The sequence below is a fragment of the Nakaseomyces bracarensis genome (genome assembly GCF_045282275.1).
Source record: "Nakaseomyces bracarensis strain CBM3 chromosome Unknown Scaff11_0, whole genome shotgun sequence".
In the NCBI taxonomy this organism is placed as follows: domain Eukaryota; kingdom Fungi; phylum Ascomycota; class Saccharomycetes; order Saccharomycetales; family Saccharomycetaceae; genus Nakaseomyces; species Nakaseomyces bracarensis.
Genome location: NW_027263957.1, coordinates 1019243 through 1034605, shown reverse-complemented (window position 1 = coordinate 1034605; position 15363 = coordinate 1019243). Strand labels below are relative to the sequence as shown.

At 34.5% G+C, this 15363-nt stretch overlaps 7 protein-coding genes across 7 annotated transcripts; 3 read left to right on the top strand and 4 right to left on the bottom strand.

The window, feature by feature from the left end:
* Positions 1-750: 750 nt before the first annotated feature.
* Positions 751-1134, bottom strand: QCR7 (ubiquinol--cytochrome-c reductase subunit 7; the record flags this gene model as incomplete). Its single annotated transcript, XM_071053626.1, has 1 exon — positions 751-1134. One exon carries the CDS (start codon positions 1132-1134, stop codon positions 751-753), a length of 384 nt encoding a protein of 127 aa, XP_070911034.1.
* A 1299-nt stretch (positions 1135-2433) lies between these two features.
* Positions 2434-3519, bottom strand: QCR2 (ubiquinol--cytochrome-c reductase subunit 2; the record flags this gene model as incomplete). Its single annotated transcript, XM_071053625.1, has 1 exon — positions 2434-3519. The coding sequence occupies one exon, from the start codon at positions 3517-3519 to the stop codon at positions 2434-2436; it is 1086 nt and encodes a 361-aa protein (XP_070911033.1).
* Positions 3520-4995: 1476 nt separating this feature from the next.
* RPC82 (DNA-directed RNA polymerase III subunit C82) lies at positions 4996-6990 on the top strand (the record flags this gene model as incomplete). The annotated part of the gene is made up of 1 exon (XM_071053624.1): positions 4996-6990. The coding sequence occupies one exon, from the start codon at positions 4996-4998 to the stop codon at positions 6988-6990; it is 1995 nt and encodes a 664-aa protein (XP_070911032.1).
* A 112-nt stretch (positions 6991-7102) lies between these two features.
* Positions 7103-11335, bottom strand: SKI3 (SKI complex subunit tetratricopeptide repeat protein SKI3; the record flags this gene model as incomplete). Its single annotated transcript, XM_071053623.1, has 1 exon — positions 7103-11335. One exon carries the CDS (start codon positions 11333-11335, stop codon positions 7103-7105), a length of 4233 nt encoding a protein of 1410 aa, XP_070911031.1.
* A 423-nt stretch (positions 11336-11758) lies between these two features.
* Positions 11759-12235, top strand: MLC2 (Mlc2p; the record flags this gene model as incomplete). The annotated part of the gene is made up of 1 exon (XM_071053622.1): positions 11759-12235. The coding sequence occupies one exon, from the start codon at positions 11759-11761 to the stop codon at positions 12233-12235; it is 477 nt and encodes a 158-aa protein (XP_070911030.1).
* A 584-nt stretch (positions 12236-12819) lies between these two features.
* On the bottom strand, positions 12820-13038 carry RPO26 (DNA-directed RNA polymerase core subunit RPO26; the record flags this gene model as incomplete). Its single annotated transcript, XM_071053621.1, has 1 exon — positions 12820-13038. One exon carries the CDS (start codon positions 13036-13038, stop codon positions 12820-12822), a length of 219 nt encoding a protein of 72 aa, XP_070911029.1.
* A 965-nt stretch (positions 13039-14003) lies between these two features.
* PZF1 (Pzf1p) lies at positions 14004-15128 on the top strand (the record flags this gene model as incomplete). Its single annotated transcript, XM_071053620.1, has 1 exon — positions 14004-15128. The coding sequence occupies one exon, from the start codon at positions 14004-14006 to the stop codon at positions 15126-15128; it is 1125 nt and encodes a 374-aa protein (XP_070911028.1).
* Positions 15129-15363: the final 235 nt, after the last annotated feature.

The following is a 15363-nucleotide window of genomic DNA, read 5'->3' as shown; positions in this document are numbered from 1 at the left end:
AGCATATTAAATAACAGAAAGATATCATATCATTATCAAATGTAAGAGGAACTTTCTCAAGAACATATTCTATCCGATGTAAAAAAATTCAAGCGTTTAGATATTTGATAGTTCAATATACATAAAGCTTTGTCTAACATTTACTCCTCTTAAATATATATGTTAAATAATAATTACTAATGTATTCTTTCTTCATTCCAAAATTATATTGAATTCAAATGATTGATGGACCACAATTCTAGTTTTTTAGGGTGAGTACCTCAAAGAGTCAATTTTCTTAGTTTTTATGATTCTTAGTTACATGGCACGAAGTATATACATAAAAAAGTAGAGCAGGAGAACAATATGCTAAGAAAATATAAAGATGAAAACAAATAACTTATACCCTTTCACTTATTTGATTGCTGCGATTAGAAACTAGAACCTGAAATAAAGAAAATGTATTTAAGTCTGCATTAATTATCCAAACTCAAAATAAATAGATGTAAACCACAAGAAATAAATGATGGAAGAAGTTTTGAAGTATTCATAACTCGCAGAAATTTTAAAGTAATACCAGCTTTATTGTTTAGTTTCTTATTATTTGGGTTTGATGTTAATTTATTTGATTTTTTTTTTTTTTTTTTGAATATGAAATGTAAGATCTGTTTATATGTTCAGTTAAAATGAGTTCACAAAAGAAGGATACACAAAATAAAAGAACTTCGAAATTCGATTAGTTCATTCACTTGATAATATTAGGAAAACCATTTATTTCTTCAACTCCAGGTTATCCAACTCTTCCTTCTCCTTTGCAGCAGCTTCAGCCTCTAGGATGTATGGTAAGAGGTATGGGACATCCTCTTGAGCCTTGATCCATTCGTTTCTTGGTAGCAAGTGCTTGGTTAGCTCTGCTTGGTGGGCTCTGATAATTCTGTAGTTTCTTGCATAGGATTCTTGTTCTGGTAGTCTCTTCAAGGCTGTTTGCACAATATCATTCTCCTCAGCGACCAAGTCATCAAACCTCAAACCTAGTTTACGATAACCAGAGTACTTAACGTACTGTTTCGACACAGGTACACATATTTTAGAGAGCAATGGAGATTTCAAGATGTAATCACCAATCTTAGCTATAGAAGTAAATGATTGTGGCATATTGTAAAGTTAAATTAGTTTGATAAGTAATATTTCCTTTTTTGCCTAATAAGCTTGTTTTTAGAAGGTTCTCTTTTACAACAACTTCTGAAGAAATATTTCAAATAACTATACAGTTTATAAATTGTAAAAACTTGTTATAAAGAAAAAAATGGTTTTGTTTTCTTCAAAGATATGTAAAGAGAATTAGGAATGCTCTCACCAATTCACTCTCTCACCTCTTACCTATCCAACGAAAGGACTTCACTACTATGGGGCATCCTCCCCCAGAGAGAAGCCCGATATAAACTCTAGCTAGAATCATAATAAGTATTTTCTGGTAAGGGCTGACAGTATCTGTTCAGAGAGGGAAGAGAAACGTAGGTAGAAAAATTTATTTCGCTCCTATTGGGCGAAGCCCAGTTAACAGAAGACGGTACGTAGACTTAAGGGCCATACTGGAGGTTTTAGGGAATGAAACAGAACTCGCCGTAGGAGGACTGTGGTTCCTACTCTGTAAACAGAGTTTTCTTGTGGGAGTGATTAAAAAGGAACGAACTCTACGTTTGTTTCTAGGATTTCTCTAAAATAATTTAGGTAGGATGGATTCCAAGGGTTAAGAATGTGTGCAGGGTATTCTCGCACAGACGTCAAGAGTTAAGAAAAAAATGCGATAGTTCCGGATTCTTATCCGGGTAAGGATGTTGGGGTTTTTCACTTGTGTTCTGTATGATTGGTCAGGAGTCAGGTGAAATATTTCGTTCAGAGTTATAAATCGTATAAAGGTATGACTATTATTATGTGCTATACAGTCGTTCAAGAGATTCAGGTTAGCATTTTATATTTTGATATATATAGACATTTAAATGTTTGCAGTATAAGTTAATAAATAAGTTATGGGGAGAGATCATTATTGTTTTTTTTGTTTCTTTTAATAAAAAATGAATAGAATATAAATAGTTTTTTCTTCTTTCTTGAATGTTAATTGAGCCTTTAGAGAAAAAAAAAGTTATGAACAGATTATAATTGACAAATAAAAAAAGGTCATCCACATTTTTTGAATTACCTTTAAGGTATAATGGCAACGTATTAAAATTTAGAAAGGAGAAGTTATGATTAACAAAAACTGTAGATATTATGTCCCTCTTAATAATCATCCTCTCAGTTCCTCAATTTATCACTCCGATTTTTAATATAATTCTCTTTAATAATAAGCCAGGAATGTATATGGTATTATACTTTGTTTCTGTCGCTATTCTATTTGGATGAATAATAATAATTAATTTTTTTCCTTCAAAAACCTCTGATTTTTTAATCTATTTACAATTGATCACGGAATGGTAGGTTAGAGACGTCACCTACAGCAACGTAGTTGAACTTGTCATCCAATTTGAAGTCCTTGACACCCTCTAATTTATCTACAGCAGAGGAAGGTGATTGGTGAAGTTTGGCTAGATCAATAGCCTTCGAAACATCATGGGATTTCTTTAACTCCTTTACAACCTTCTTGATATTTTCTGCAACAACAGCAGAATCACCGCTCTTAACCTTAACGGTCAAGAAACCAGTGTCTGGGTATTGAGTGAACTTGGCTTCGCACAGGAGATCAGTCAATGGGAACAATTCGGAGTTCAAGTAGGCTGCCACAGTATCATATAGGGCGAAGTCCTTCTTAGCTACAGGAACACCGATAGCAGCAACAGACTCACCAACTCTTCTTAATCTGGCTTCCTTACCGGTGAAAGTTTCGCTCTTGGCAGAAGAGGATAAGTTAGAACCCTGTGGTAAGGAGTTAAACAAAGATTCAGTGACAAATTTCTTTAGGTCAGCTTCATTGATACCAACACCCTCAATGATGATATTATCTTTTGTGTACACCTTATCAGAGAAAGCCTTAATATCTTCAATAGATACTCTCTCCACACTGTCGTATAGAAGAGGTTTACCTAGCCCATCTCTGAAAGAGATGTTGTATAGTACATCTTCGGCTTGATTACAAGGGTTAGAACCAGCAACAGCCAAATCGTACTTTGCAGCAGGGATGACGGACTCTGGCAGTTCGTGTGGCTTAAAAGAGGTCTTATAAAGGACATTAGACAGAGCATTCACGTAGTATGGCAAATCCTCCTTTAGGAAGCGAGCCTCCAAAGTAATGAACTCTCTGTCAACATAAGACTTGGTGCATCCACCCAATAGCTCGGATTCTCTTACCAATCTCAAGGCACTCTTGGTATTTGTGTTTTGGAAGTTGAATCTGGATAGTAAGTGAGAGACACCATCCTTAGTGGCATAACGAGAACCACCATGGACCTTAACCTTCAAAATGGATAGGTTACCAGGACATTCCTTGGTAACAATACTGTACTGTCTAACAGAATTTCTCAACAATTGACCTCTTGACAACATTCTTTTAGCTTATATTCGTTCGATTAATGAAAACCCAGCTAGTATTATTAATAAAGTTCTTTCTTAATATTTAAGTTTTTCAATATGTGCTAAGTATATTAGTAAAGACCACAAACTAAAAATTAAATAAATAATAACTACCTATATTAACAAAATTAAGAAGTTATAGCAATTCCTTGTGCTTTTCAAGCTCTTTCTTGTTTCTGGAAAAAGGATGTGGAAATCAGTTTTCGTAGTATATTAATGGGTAAGCCCAAACAAAAATTAGAAATTCATGTATATTTCCCCCTTCACCCAATGGAAGGGAAGTTTTCTCCCCAGTCGTCCCTCAGAAATTTTTATTTTATTTCTTTTCTGTGTGTGTGTCGGTGTTTACGGGAGAACAAGATATGAAGGTACAAGAGAGAGGGTGAGAGAGACAAGTAGAAGTTGAAAATTAATTAAAGATTACTGGTAAGAGAGCTGTCTAGTCAGACTGACAGTAGTCAATCTCTTTTCTCGAAGAGACCACAGTAGTAGCCTACTCGTCCAATGTACCGGGTTATAATACTACCCTTTTGTTTCTTTTGTATTTTTTTAAATAGCTGTGCGTTCCACTCAGTTCACTTTCTCGGCTCTGATTGGTAAACTAAGCTTGACAAAAAAAAAAAGCTGAGAAGGTAGCCGTTGTACAGGATATGGATCATGACAATACACATTGAAAATGCCAAAAAAAAACAAACAACGTCTACAATTTTAAGCATATTATAGATATACAGCAAAATTAATTATTATTCTCCCAGCGTTTACTGTTTCTTTATCAAAAAAATTTCCTTAAAAACAATAAACGCCATATTGTAGATATAATGATTATCGTTAATTTTGATTGGATACGTGTACAATGATTCTAGTATTACCCGGTTAAAATTGTGATCATAAAAAAAGAACGGATTTCCATTACCCGGCTTAGTAGGTTTTTGTGTCTTCCGGGTAATCGTATAGCCCTTTTTGTTTCTTTCTTTTTTTTTTTTTTGGGTTTTGCTGTGAAAAAAAAAATGGCAAAAAAAAAAAATTTAAGTTCATCGAGCTCATCGCATCATTTATATTTTATTTTTTAATCAATATTTTTATATGATCAAAAAATATTTTGATATGTACCTGTTTTTGTTATCCTTCAATGAGGTAATTGACATCATATCAGTATTCAAGATCTATTATCTTAATTACTCCTTTTTAAATCAATTCTAATAACGGCTTCTATTGGCTTTCTTTTTTATTATAAGAGGAGACTACAACTTCTTTTTTTTGTTATCCCGAGTGCTGTATAGAAGGCATCTTATATCTCCCAAAAATTTTTCTGCTTGCATAATATCAAATAATCACTAATTGGTACAATCTGTTAGGTTTCTATCAATACAAACACCAACAAAATATATCCTAACAAAAGGAAAGAAAAATAAGATAATAAAGGACAATAGAAAAAAAAAAATCTACAAAATGGACGTTTTATCTGGCATTACTGCCTCCGTCAACGGTACTCCCGTAGAGACTAATAGTGCAGCACCAAATGCAAACAAAGACACTACTTCTGAAACCTACAATTCTACACCTGCTCTATCCACAGAGGGTCTCATGACTTTCAGTTCTTTAGAACAAAGGAATGTTCACCCGGAAAAGTTTCTGTATACTGAAATTGTCAAAGCTCACCTGGGTGAAACCGCTTCAATCATTATAGGACTGTTGCTCTCTTTAGGAAGATTAACCGTCAGAGAAATATATGACAAACTAGAGTATAAAATGTCAATAGATTCTATTCGCAGAACGTTAGTCTCGCTTACACAATTAAGATGTGTTAAATACTTAGAAGAATCAAACCGTGGATCGAAGATCAAGACTTATTACTACTATAATGAAGATGGGTTACATTTACTACTCTATTCTGGCTTAATTGTTGATGATTTTTCATCAAGATTTCCAGAAGGCAAGAGATTAGTAGTTTCTGAAATCATTCAAAATATTTTAACGTTAGGATCACTATCTCTTCAAGATTATCTTAAGAGTGGAAACTTTGATGTTCCACAGCACGAAATATCTAGCATTTTTGTAGAGCTATGTGAAATGGGATTTCTAGCAAGATTAACAAAATTCGATTACATCCCGATTCAAGACCTATGGTCTCTGCTATATGAAAAGGAATACAACTCACTTCCAAGAAATTCAACTTTATCTGACTTAAAAAAGAGAACTGAAGCTAAAAATAAGGCCAAGGTTGAGTTCCACAATCTTTTAGAGGCATCAACTGATCTGTCAAAACTAATAAAGATCGATCCCACAACATCATTAAGAACTGTTTCTCCAAATGTACCCCTAACTATCAACATTAAAAGGTTTTTAAAATCTAGAAGAACTAGACAATTGATCAACTTCGCGAAAGCGAGAGTTGGTTTTATCCCATCACAAATATACAAAGCTGCTCTAAAAATGACTGAAAATAAGGCACCATACTTTTTTGATCCTCTATCTGAAACTGGTCTGCTCCAGGACCTGGATGAGGCTAATGGTATGAAGGATGAACTTGAACTACTAGAAGAAAAAACTCCAGGTGTGACCTTCAGTGCCATTGATGTGTCAAAATATATTCCAAAAACCTTGAAACTACACGGATCATTAATATATGAGCGTAAAAATAACAAAAGACCCCAACAGGAGGAACCTAATCAGAACACTAAGAAACTCAAAACTGAAGATGGATTTGTTATTCCACAATTACCCAAAAACAATAAAATTTCGGAAGAAGAAGAGAATAATGAGAATAATAACATAGAAGACGACAATGAAGATATCAATACAGATTTAGACTCGGATGATATAACAACAATTAATGGACATTTAAAGATACTTGCTGCTTCGCCAGTTTCCTTTGTAAAAGAAGTTCAGCCGAATGTATTTTATATTCCATATTCCTCGTTAATCCCACAACTTAGAGAATTTGTTTACGATTACATAATTGCATCGACTTTGGGGCCTCCTTCTTTAAGAATAAGAAGATGTATCAAGGAAAATAAATTGGTGTCCGAAAAAGTCATCAATACTATGGCACTTATGAGAGAGAAGGATATAAGAACCACAATTGGTGCATTAATAAAATATAACGCAGTCGAAATACAAGAAGTCCCTAGAACCGCTGATAGATCTGCATCCCGTTCTGTGTTTCTGTTCAGATGCAATGAATCACATTCGTACAATTTTGTTAAACAAAATTTAGCATGGAATTTAGCTAACCTGATCTATAAAAAGGAAAAATTAAAGTCTGACAACAAGACATTATTACAAAAGGCTAACAGAGACGATGTAAAAGGGAAAGAGAAAGATCTACTACTACCAAGTGAACTAAACCAGTTAAAAATGGTGAATGAAAGAGAGCTCAATGTTTTTAGCAGGTTTTCTAGAGGGTTGACTTTATGGGAGGTTTTCAAATTCTTCAAAACTTAACTTTAACAATTAATTTCAGCCATGCATATCTAATGTTGTATAGAGTTATTGTTCTTATTATTATCTAAAAAGCATATTATCTAATATAAAACTGCATCTACTAGTATATTTATTAAAAACATTCATTTAACAACGTATACGCCTTGGAGTTGGAAGGGGATAAGAATATGCTGCGTTGGATCGACCTGAGGTCTCTTTCATTGGAAACCATATCGCTAAAAAGTTTAGCACTGACCTTATTTTGATCATCAGAAGCAACTCTTCTCTCTATTCTATGACATAATGTTTTCCAGACATTATTTTGATTTGGAAAAAAGAAAGCAGCACGCTGCGAGATATCACTTTTATCTTCTCCAGACTGCCTTTGGTCAATGATTCTCATTAAATAAGGAATATTCCTCTTTTTATCAGCTATCCAATCAGACGGCTTTAGTTCATTTATCGTATTCCTTAAAATTTCTAAGCTTTCATTCTTACGCTCAACTAATGACATCGCAGAGAAAACAGATGTAACTAGCAGATCTGATCCGTTCTCAGAAATATAATCAATTAGTTCTTGCAGAGCAATTTCTCGGCTCTCCTCCGATCCCACATCATATAGCACTTTTGAAATAAGTGCTATAATAATCCTTGATTCTTTCGAGATAACTAAAAGTTTTTGGAAGAACTCGATACTCTCATCCAATGAATCAGTGAAATAGTAACTTAAACCAAGACATAGAGAGTTAGAAATTATCGCGGACTTGGCCTCTTCAGTATCGTAATCATTCAAAATATCTTGAGACATTAAGGCATTCTCTATTGAGCTTTCATATTCACAGGTACCAAGTTGTATCCTGGCTAGCTGAGTCTTAAATAGCGCAAAATTATAGAGTTCCTGATCATCCCCACTTTCCTCATACCTTGTTTCCAGGATATTCACCATCTTTTCACAAATAGAAGCCGAACCTCTAAAATATTTTAAGCGCTCGTAACACAGTAAGGCGCACTGAATTGCAAAAGGATCGTTTGGTATCTTCTTAAAATACTGTTCCAAGGCATTTGCAACTAAGGTTAGTTGTTCTATTGCTTCAACATTTGACTCATCGTTACCTGATCTAATATGCATATTGAGTACACTTTTTGAAAATAATATCTGAGTGGTAGAAGATCTTCCATTTGACAATACAAAAGAGTGAGAGAATAATCCTGCACTTTCTTTTTGTAAACCATTCTTTTCCTTAATAAGTGCAAGTCCAAGCCAAGGCGAAGAATCTGAAGGCGCAATACTTTGAGCTTTATTCATAACAGTTTGGGCAAACTCTAAATCATTATATTTTAAGGCCAACATCGCTAAAGCCACCCAAATGGTAGGATCTCTGGGCGCTAAAGCTGATGCCTTAATAAAACAATGCTGTGAAACTCTAAAATTCATATCCATAGTGGAAATACCTAGCCCAACCCAGGCTTCTAAATTATTGGACTGATATTGAATTGCTCTCTTGAAACTTTTAACAGCTTTATCTCTAAAAGAGTCATCATTCAATAGACAGTGATAGGTTAGTTCAGCAAGACCCATATTGCACCAAAGAGATGAATTTACAGTTGCTTGGCTGTTTTCATTAAACTGTGTTAGTAATGCATATTTAGAGGATAAAACTAATAACGAAGCAGCAACTTTTACGTTGTCGTTGTCACTCTTCTCTAAAATAGATTCAATAGTCAAATCCTCTATGTCCTCTACCGTAGAATTATTCCCAAAATCAGTGGTCTTTTGAAATATATTGATAATACTTTCAACTGGCAATCTGTCGATACTTGATTGAACCTGAGAGAATAATCTAATAGCTTTATATAGTGCTATCCAGATTTGTTGACCATTTTTTTGATTGGTATCTAAAACCATTTCTATTTTCATAATGGCGTTTTCAGCTTCTGCTACACTCTTACTAAGGTAACCTTGATGAAATAAATCAATTGAATAGTCAACATGTAATATAGCATCATACACCTTAAAAACTGTAACTTCAGAGAATTTCTTCGTTAACTCAGCAAGTAGTGATAAACCGTCACTATATTCTCCTAATAGAGCATGGCATTGGGCCTTGAAGTAAGGTGCATATATATGAGTTGGATCAAGTTGAATAACTTTTTCAAATACCTTCCAAGCAGCCTCAATTCGACCGCAATTTAGATAAGCTTGTCCTAACCCTATCCAAGATTCACTATCATTTTGATCAATACTTAATGCTTGTTGAAACCACTGAATTGATTCAGCATCTCTTTGTTTTTCAAGATGGGCGAAGCCCAGAACATTAAAAGGCCACGATGTATTTCTTAGGTGTTTTTTGGCTTTCTCTGATTTTACTAGCCTCTCAGCAATCTCAGATGCCAAAGTCCAATTAGCAGCTTCTGTATAAGTTTTGGCTAGATATTCAGCAGATATTATATTACCTGCATCTAATTCGAATGCTCTATAATGGCATTTGAATGCTCTAGCTGGATCATTAAAATATTTGGCGTATATATAACCAACAGAACAAAAACTTGGTGCGTAGGTATCCATGGATTTTATCGATTGGATTAAAATTTTGTAGGCTGTTTTGACTGATGAGAACTCACTATCTGAAGGGTCATCTTTTTGCAAATAGATATATGTTTCGGCAAGTCTCCAATAGTTCAATGCACGAAATTCTTGACTACGAAGATCCATCCCTACTATGTTCTGTAATACCAGCTTGAATTTATCAATTGCATCGTGGTATTCTCCAAGTTTAACTTGACACCAACCAAGTTCTGATATAACATCCCATTTTTCACTAAATTCTTCCGCAACTGCTTTCAATAACACATATGCCTCTTGCCAATTTTCTCTCTCCATAAAAATCAAACCTTTCCCCATTTTGGCTTCGTTGTTTTCCGGTTCTTCAAGTAGTACTTTATCAAACAACGATAAGGCAGAATCATGGTTTTTAGGAGCGTCAACGTATGTATATATAGTCCCAAGAGCTATTCTAAAATCTCGTTTAGAATTATTAAAGGCGTAACCTAAATCCTTGACATTATAGGCGACTAAAGAAATACCATTTCTGACGTAAGGTAAAGCTGCTTCATATTCTTTTGACAGCAAATAGTAGTAAGTAACAATTCTGTGTGCCAGAATACTAGTTTTCGACTTTTTTATATTTTCCATCAGAGCTTGAAGAATATCTTCTTCAAGAAGCCCATCAATATCATCAGGTTGATCCATCATAGCCTGTACATCTTCATTTTTTAGTTCATCATCCTCTTCATCTTCCTGTTCCTCGTATGCTCTTCCATTGGCGTCTTCTTTCTTATTTTTATTCGAAGGAGAAATATCTTTCATGAATTCCTGAATAACTGAATTATCAAATTTAGAGTATTTTGATGAAACCCACGAATAAAGGATAACAGATAGTGGTTCAGTAGGGAATTTCTTAAAAAATTTCAGAATTTGGTCTAGCGGCATATTGTCCACGTCAACGAAATCCTGCCACTCAAAGTATAGCTTCCATGCATCTAAAGAATTATGATCCACTAAAACAAGATCATCTACCATGGTCTTCACCTTCGCAAAGTATAAGCTCTTCATCGACTGAGGCATGGACCTAAGCACCCGAAGTCTATATTTTAACCAGCTTTCTTCAGTCATAGAACGTTGCACATCATCGTCCAATATATTTATTAATTGGTTATAAAGGTCATCAATTTCAGAATCACTGTAAACAGCCCACGATAAACCATTAATCTTGATTTGGAAATGAGGATCACTTGTGGTCATTTTTAATCTTTCCTTACTAACAATTTGTGAAATTTGTTCTTGTTCTTTCTTGTTCAATATATCTATTAATTTGGTTAATGCTGCTATTGGACTTAGTATATATCTCCCCAGTTTCTCTGCCATTTGTTTTCCTGGTACCAGGTTTCTCATCAAAGCCTCTTCAGAGGCCGGATTAACCCTTCTGAAGATTTTGATATCCTCAATAAGCTCGACCAAGGGCAATTCTTGTTCTATTAGCACTTCGGCGTATTTCCCACTAAGTACATAGTAATCATTGAAAGAGACAATATCTGGACATGTTAAGGGTTCATTTTTAAATAGCAGAAAGAGGCCCTTCCAGGCCAATACACTATCACGGTTTATTTCAATTGCACATTTATAGTGATGAACCGCATCCTTAAGCCCCCCGGAGAGCATTGAGTAGCATTTTCCAAGGAATACATGGGCGAAATAATTATCTTTATCACTCTTCAGTACTTTCAACGACAGATCTCTTGCCTCCTCGTAGTCACCTCTACCAAGTTCCGTTTTGGCTTCCTTCAGTAGTTGTTTAACGTCAGCCATTGATTATTTAAGAGGATTCCTCAATTGGTTATCTCAAAAGTAATATAGTTCTTTTTTTTGGTTTTTGTTTTAGACCTATGAGAAAACACCCAAAAATAGAAAGAATAAAGCAGCAATCGAGTAAAATATAGGGAAAACCAGTTATATCGGAATTCTCTCCGCTCTATACTTCGAACTTTGAATAGTTAAATCGAGCGATTCCTAGCTGTCAATGTCTTTTTATATATCGAATTGCCCCGTGTGCACATAGAAATCGGGCCTTTCGACTTTATTTTTATATTTTCTTTAAAATTCGGTATTTTCAAGCTTTAAAGCTTTATCATAAGGAAAGGCATTTCTGATTTGCTTGATCTCATAAAGCATGTCATCTGTATCGTTGTACAGTTTAGTTTATAGCGGCGGGTTTAAGACAGTATTTATTTAATGGAGACAAGCAAATCTTTAGAGTTTGATCAACTCACACAGAAGCAGGTAGGAAAGCTGCGTGATGCGTTTCAATTGATCGATGATGACGGTGATGGCAAGATAAGTAGTGGTGATATGGCCAAGATGCTGGCCAGCTTAGGTAAACGAGTGGAGGAAAAAGATGTCGGCGGTTTGTTCCCGCAGTTGAAGGAGGAAGGGAGTGTAACTTTCCCGGAATTTCTAGCTTTGATGAGCGAAAGGATATGTGAGTTCCCACAGGAGGAGGAATTACAGGAGTGTTTCAAGATAATATCTGATGGGGACAAGGATCTAAATATACCGACTGAAAGGATGTTACAGTTGTTAGAGGAAGCGGGCTTCCAAGATCCTAAGGAGGAGTTCAAAAAGATATTAGCAGCATATTCTAATAAACAGCAAATGGACGGAGCTCAAATTTTCAAAGCTCAACAGTTTATCGACTCATTGAACGAATAAAAAAGATATACTTACATACTATACAAACGCAGTAATATATATATGCTGGTAAATTGAATGGAAGCAGTTCTGGTTGTCTGTATAAACAACGAGAATCGAATATAAATAAAAAAAAAAAATGGTAAAATAACATAGTATTAATTTATATATATAAATGTTATAATTTTAATAGTATACAGATTTTATTTTTTTAGTTATAAAATATGGTTTTTAAGTTCAGCAAAAGATCATGCACACAGTTCCTATACAAATCGAGTATTTTGTATTTTTGAATCATTTTGCTATTTGCCATATTGTTTTCTATAGTTTTTCCCTCATTTTCAAGCCAATATTAACCACATCGTATTGTTAACAACAACATCCATATTTTTCAATCATTATCATCAATTAAAAGATGCAAAGCGCTGTATCAATTAATCTCAAAAGCACAAAAAACAAAACAGAAAAAAAAAATAGGCATTATTCAACCATAAGGTTATTTAAACACAGTAGATATTGGCTTGTTCGATAATTCGGTTCCTCGTTTTCATTTCATTTTATAAGCATGACGCACTTATGGCAGTTTCCTTCTATAGAATTTCTCATTACTGTAAATCAACAACAAGTTCTTCCACACTCCAATCTTCAAATGATCCGTCGGGCAAGTATCTTCTAATAACCAGTGGGATCTTCTTCTCAGATAATTCCTTCATAGCAATTCTAAGTGGGTCAGTTTCACCTTCTAGATCAACAAAAACTGGGGCATTCATTGAAATCTGAAGAGCTCTCGTACCAAGGATTCTAGCTCTCTCGTACTTAGTCATATATGGAGTCGTCGTTCTGTCTTCCTTTGGGATAGCCTTCTCTTTTAGAGTCTTTCTTCTGTGAGATTCAACGTTCTTGTAATCTTCTGGACCTAATCCACCAGTGACAATTGTTCTTCCTTGTTCATCCTTAACTTCCTGCTCACCGGACTCTGTCTTGGCACCATCATTGTATTGCTCTTCATCCGAGAAATGCTCGACATCAAAGTCTTCAAAGTTTTCGTTACCTTCGTTAAAACTATTCAAATATTTCAAAAACTTGTTTATTTTTCCCTAAATTACTAGTGGTAATATTGACAAAAAAAACCAATAAAATAAACAATGTATCGTTATAATTTGTTAGTCAAAATACAGTTCAGTATTATTATAGGTTAAAGGAGAGAAGAGAAGTAAAAAATTAACATTTTCACGACAACAACATTTCCTCATCTCTATAAACATAAAAAAAAACATACGCTTCCTCGTAATCAGACATTGTATATTATTTTACCAATTGGGGGGATTGTGTTAGAAGATCAACAGAGTGTCTCCTCACAACAGTATCTCTCTATCTCTAATATAACATTTTTTACTGTAACAAAGTTCAGCTATTTCCAGGTGATGAGCTCGATGAACAAAAAAAAAATTTTGAAGAAAAAAAAAATCCAACCATCTAATTTCGTAGATAATGAGTGAAAATTTTTGCCCTCTTAACTATTTTCATTTTGCGATGAGCTTGCTGGCGATGAGCTCTCATGCGATGAGCTCTCATGCGATGAGGTAGTCATCGAGAGTTTGAGAATATTTTAGTCATTGATCTCCATTGTCTTCCTTCATATTGGATAAATATGAATTATCTTATTAGAATTTATATTAAGAACGTTAATATATGAAATCGTAATAAAAACATTTTAATAGTAAAAGCCAAAACTTAATAATAAAAGCCAAAATTTAATAATAAAACATATAAAGGAAAAGGAATATATATGTTGAGTGACATTTCGTCTAGGAGTCGTAGTTCCTCGGTAGGGAGTATATCAAGTGCTACTTCTACGTCTAGTATACGAGCCAAGAACTATGTTTGTGAGTACGACCAGTGTGATAAGGCTTTTACTCGGCCATCTCTGCTTACGGAACACCAAGAGGTAGTACATTTGGGGAAGAAACCTTGGAAGTGCACTCAGTGTGATGCCTGCTTTACTAAGAAAGTGCATTTGGAGAGACATATATATACCCATACTGATGAACGACCGTTTCACTGCTCATTCTGTAATAAAGGGCTTATAACGAAGCAGCAACTGAAGAGGCATGAGATAACGCACACGAGATCTTTCCAATGCGACTATGACGGTTGTAATGAGGCGTTTTATAAACACCCACAGTTGAGAGCACATATTCTATCGGTACATTTGCAGAAGTTGACCTGTCCTCACTGCAAAAAAAACTTTCAAAGACCATATAGATTGAAAAATCATATTGCTAAACACCATAACCCAGATGTGACGAATGCGTACCAGTGCAATAATAGCCTATGTTCTATGAGTTTCAAGACTTGGTCTGCATTACAAGCACATGTTAAAAAAGACCACCCAAAACTCAAATGTGGTATATGTGGTAAAGCCTGTGTAGGGGAAGATGGTCTTAATATGCATATGAAAGTACACGATGAAACTTTAGTCTCCAGAAACTGGAAGTGCCACTTATGTGACGATCTCTCATTTGCGAAGAAAATAGATTTGGTAAACCATTATAATAGCTCACATCCCGAAGATATGCCGGCATATCTTACAGAACCAAACCGCGTCCAATATATTGAAATACAGACCGAAGACAATAACTCGAACTCATTCAAACCGCCGAAGATAGCCATTCAGAATAAAGAACTCTTAGCTCTTCAAACAGAAGCATCTTTAACAAGCTATTTTGAAAGTGGTAAAGATGCAATGACATTACTGCTGAATACTGTGGGTCGGAAATTACGCTGTCCGTATGCCAAATGTTATAGATCTTTCAAAACAGAGGAAAAATACAAAGTTCATATTGAAAAGCATAAAATACATGAAGCCAAATTGGCTGAATTAGAGATGGCTACAAAAATCGAACAATCATAAGACTAAAGGCAATGATAGAATACTTTTAATACTTATTTACTTTTTTTTCCATCTTTTTATATAAAACATAATCTATCCTACACTTTATAGAGTTTCATTGTTTAATTTTAATATTGTATTATTATTACTATATACTAATTTCATTTTCATTTTCTTCATCTTTCTCTATAAGATGTAATTACATGTGTTACTGTAGATTGGTATTCTTGTTTTTTTATGTATATTTATAATACAA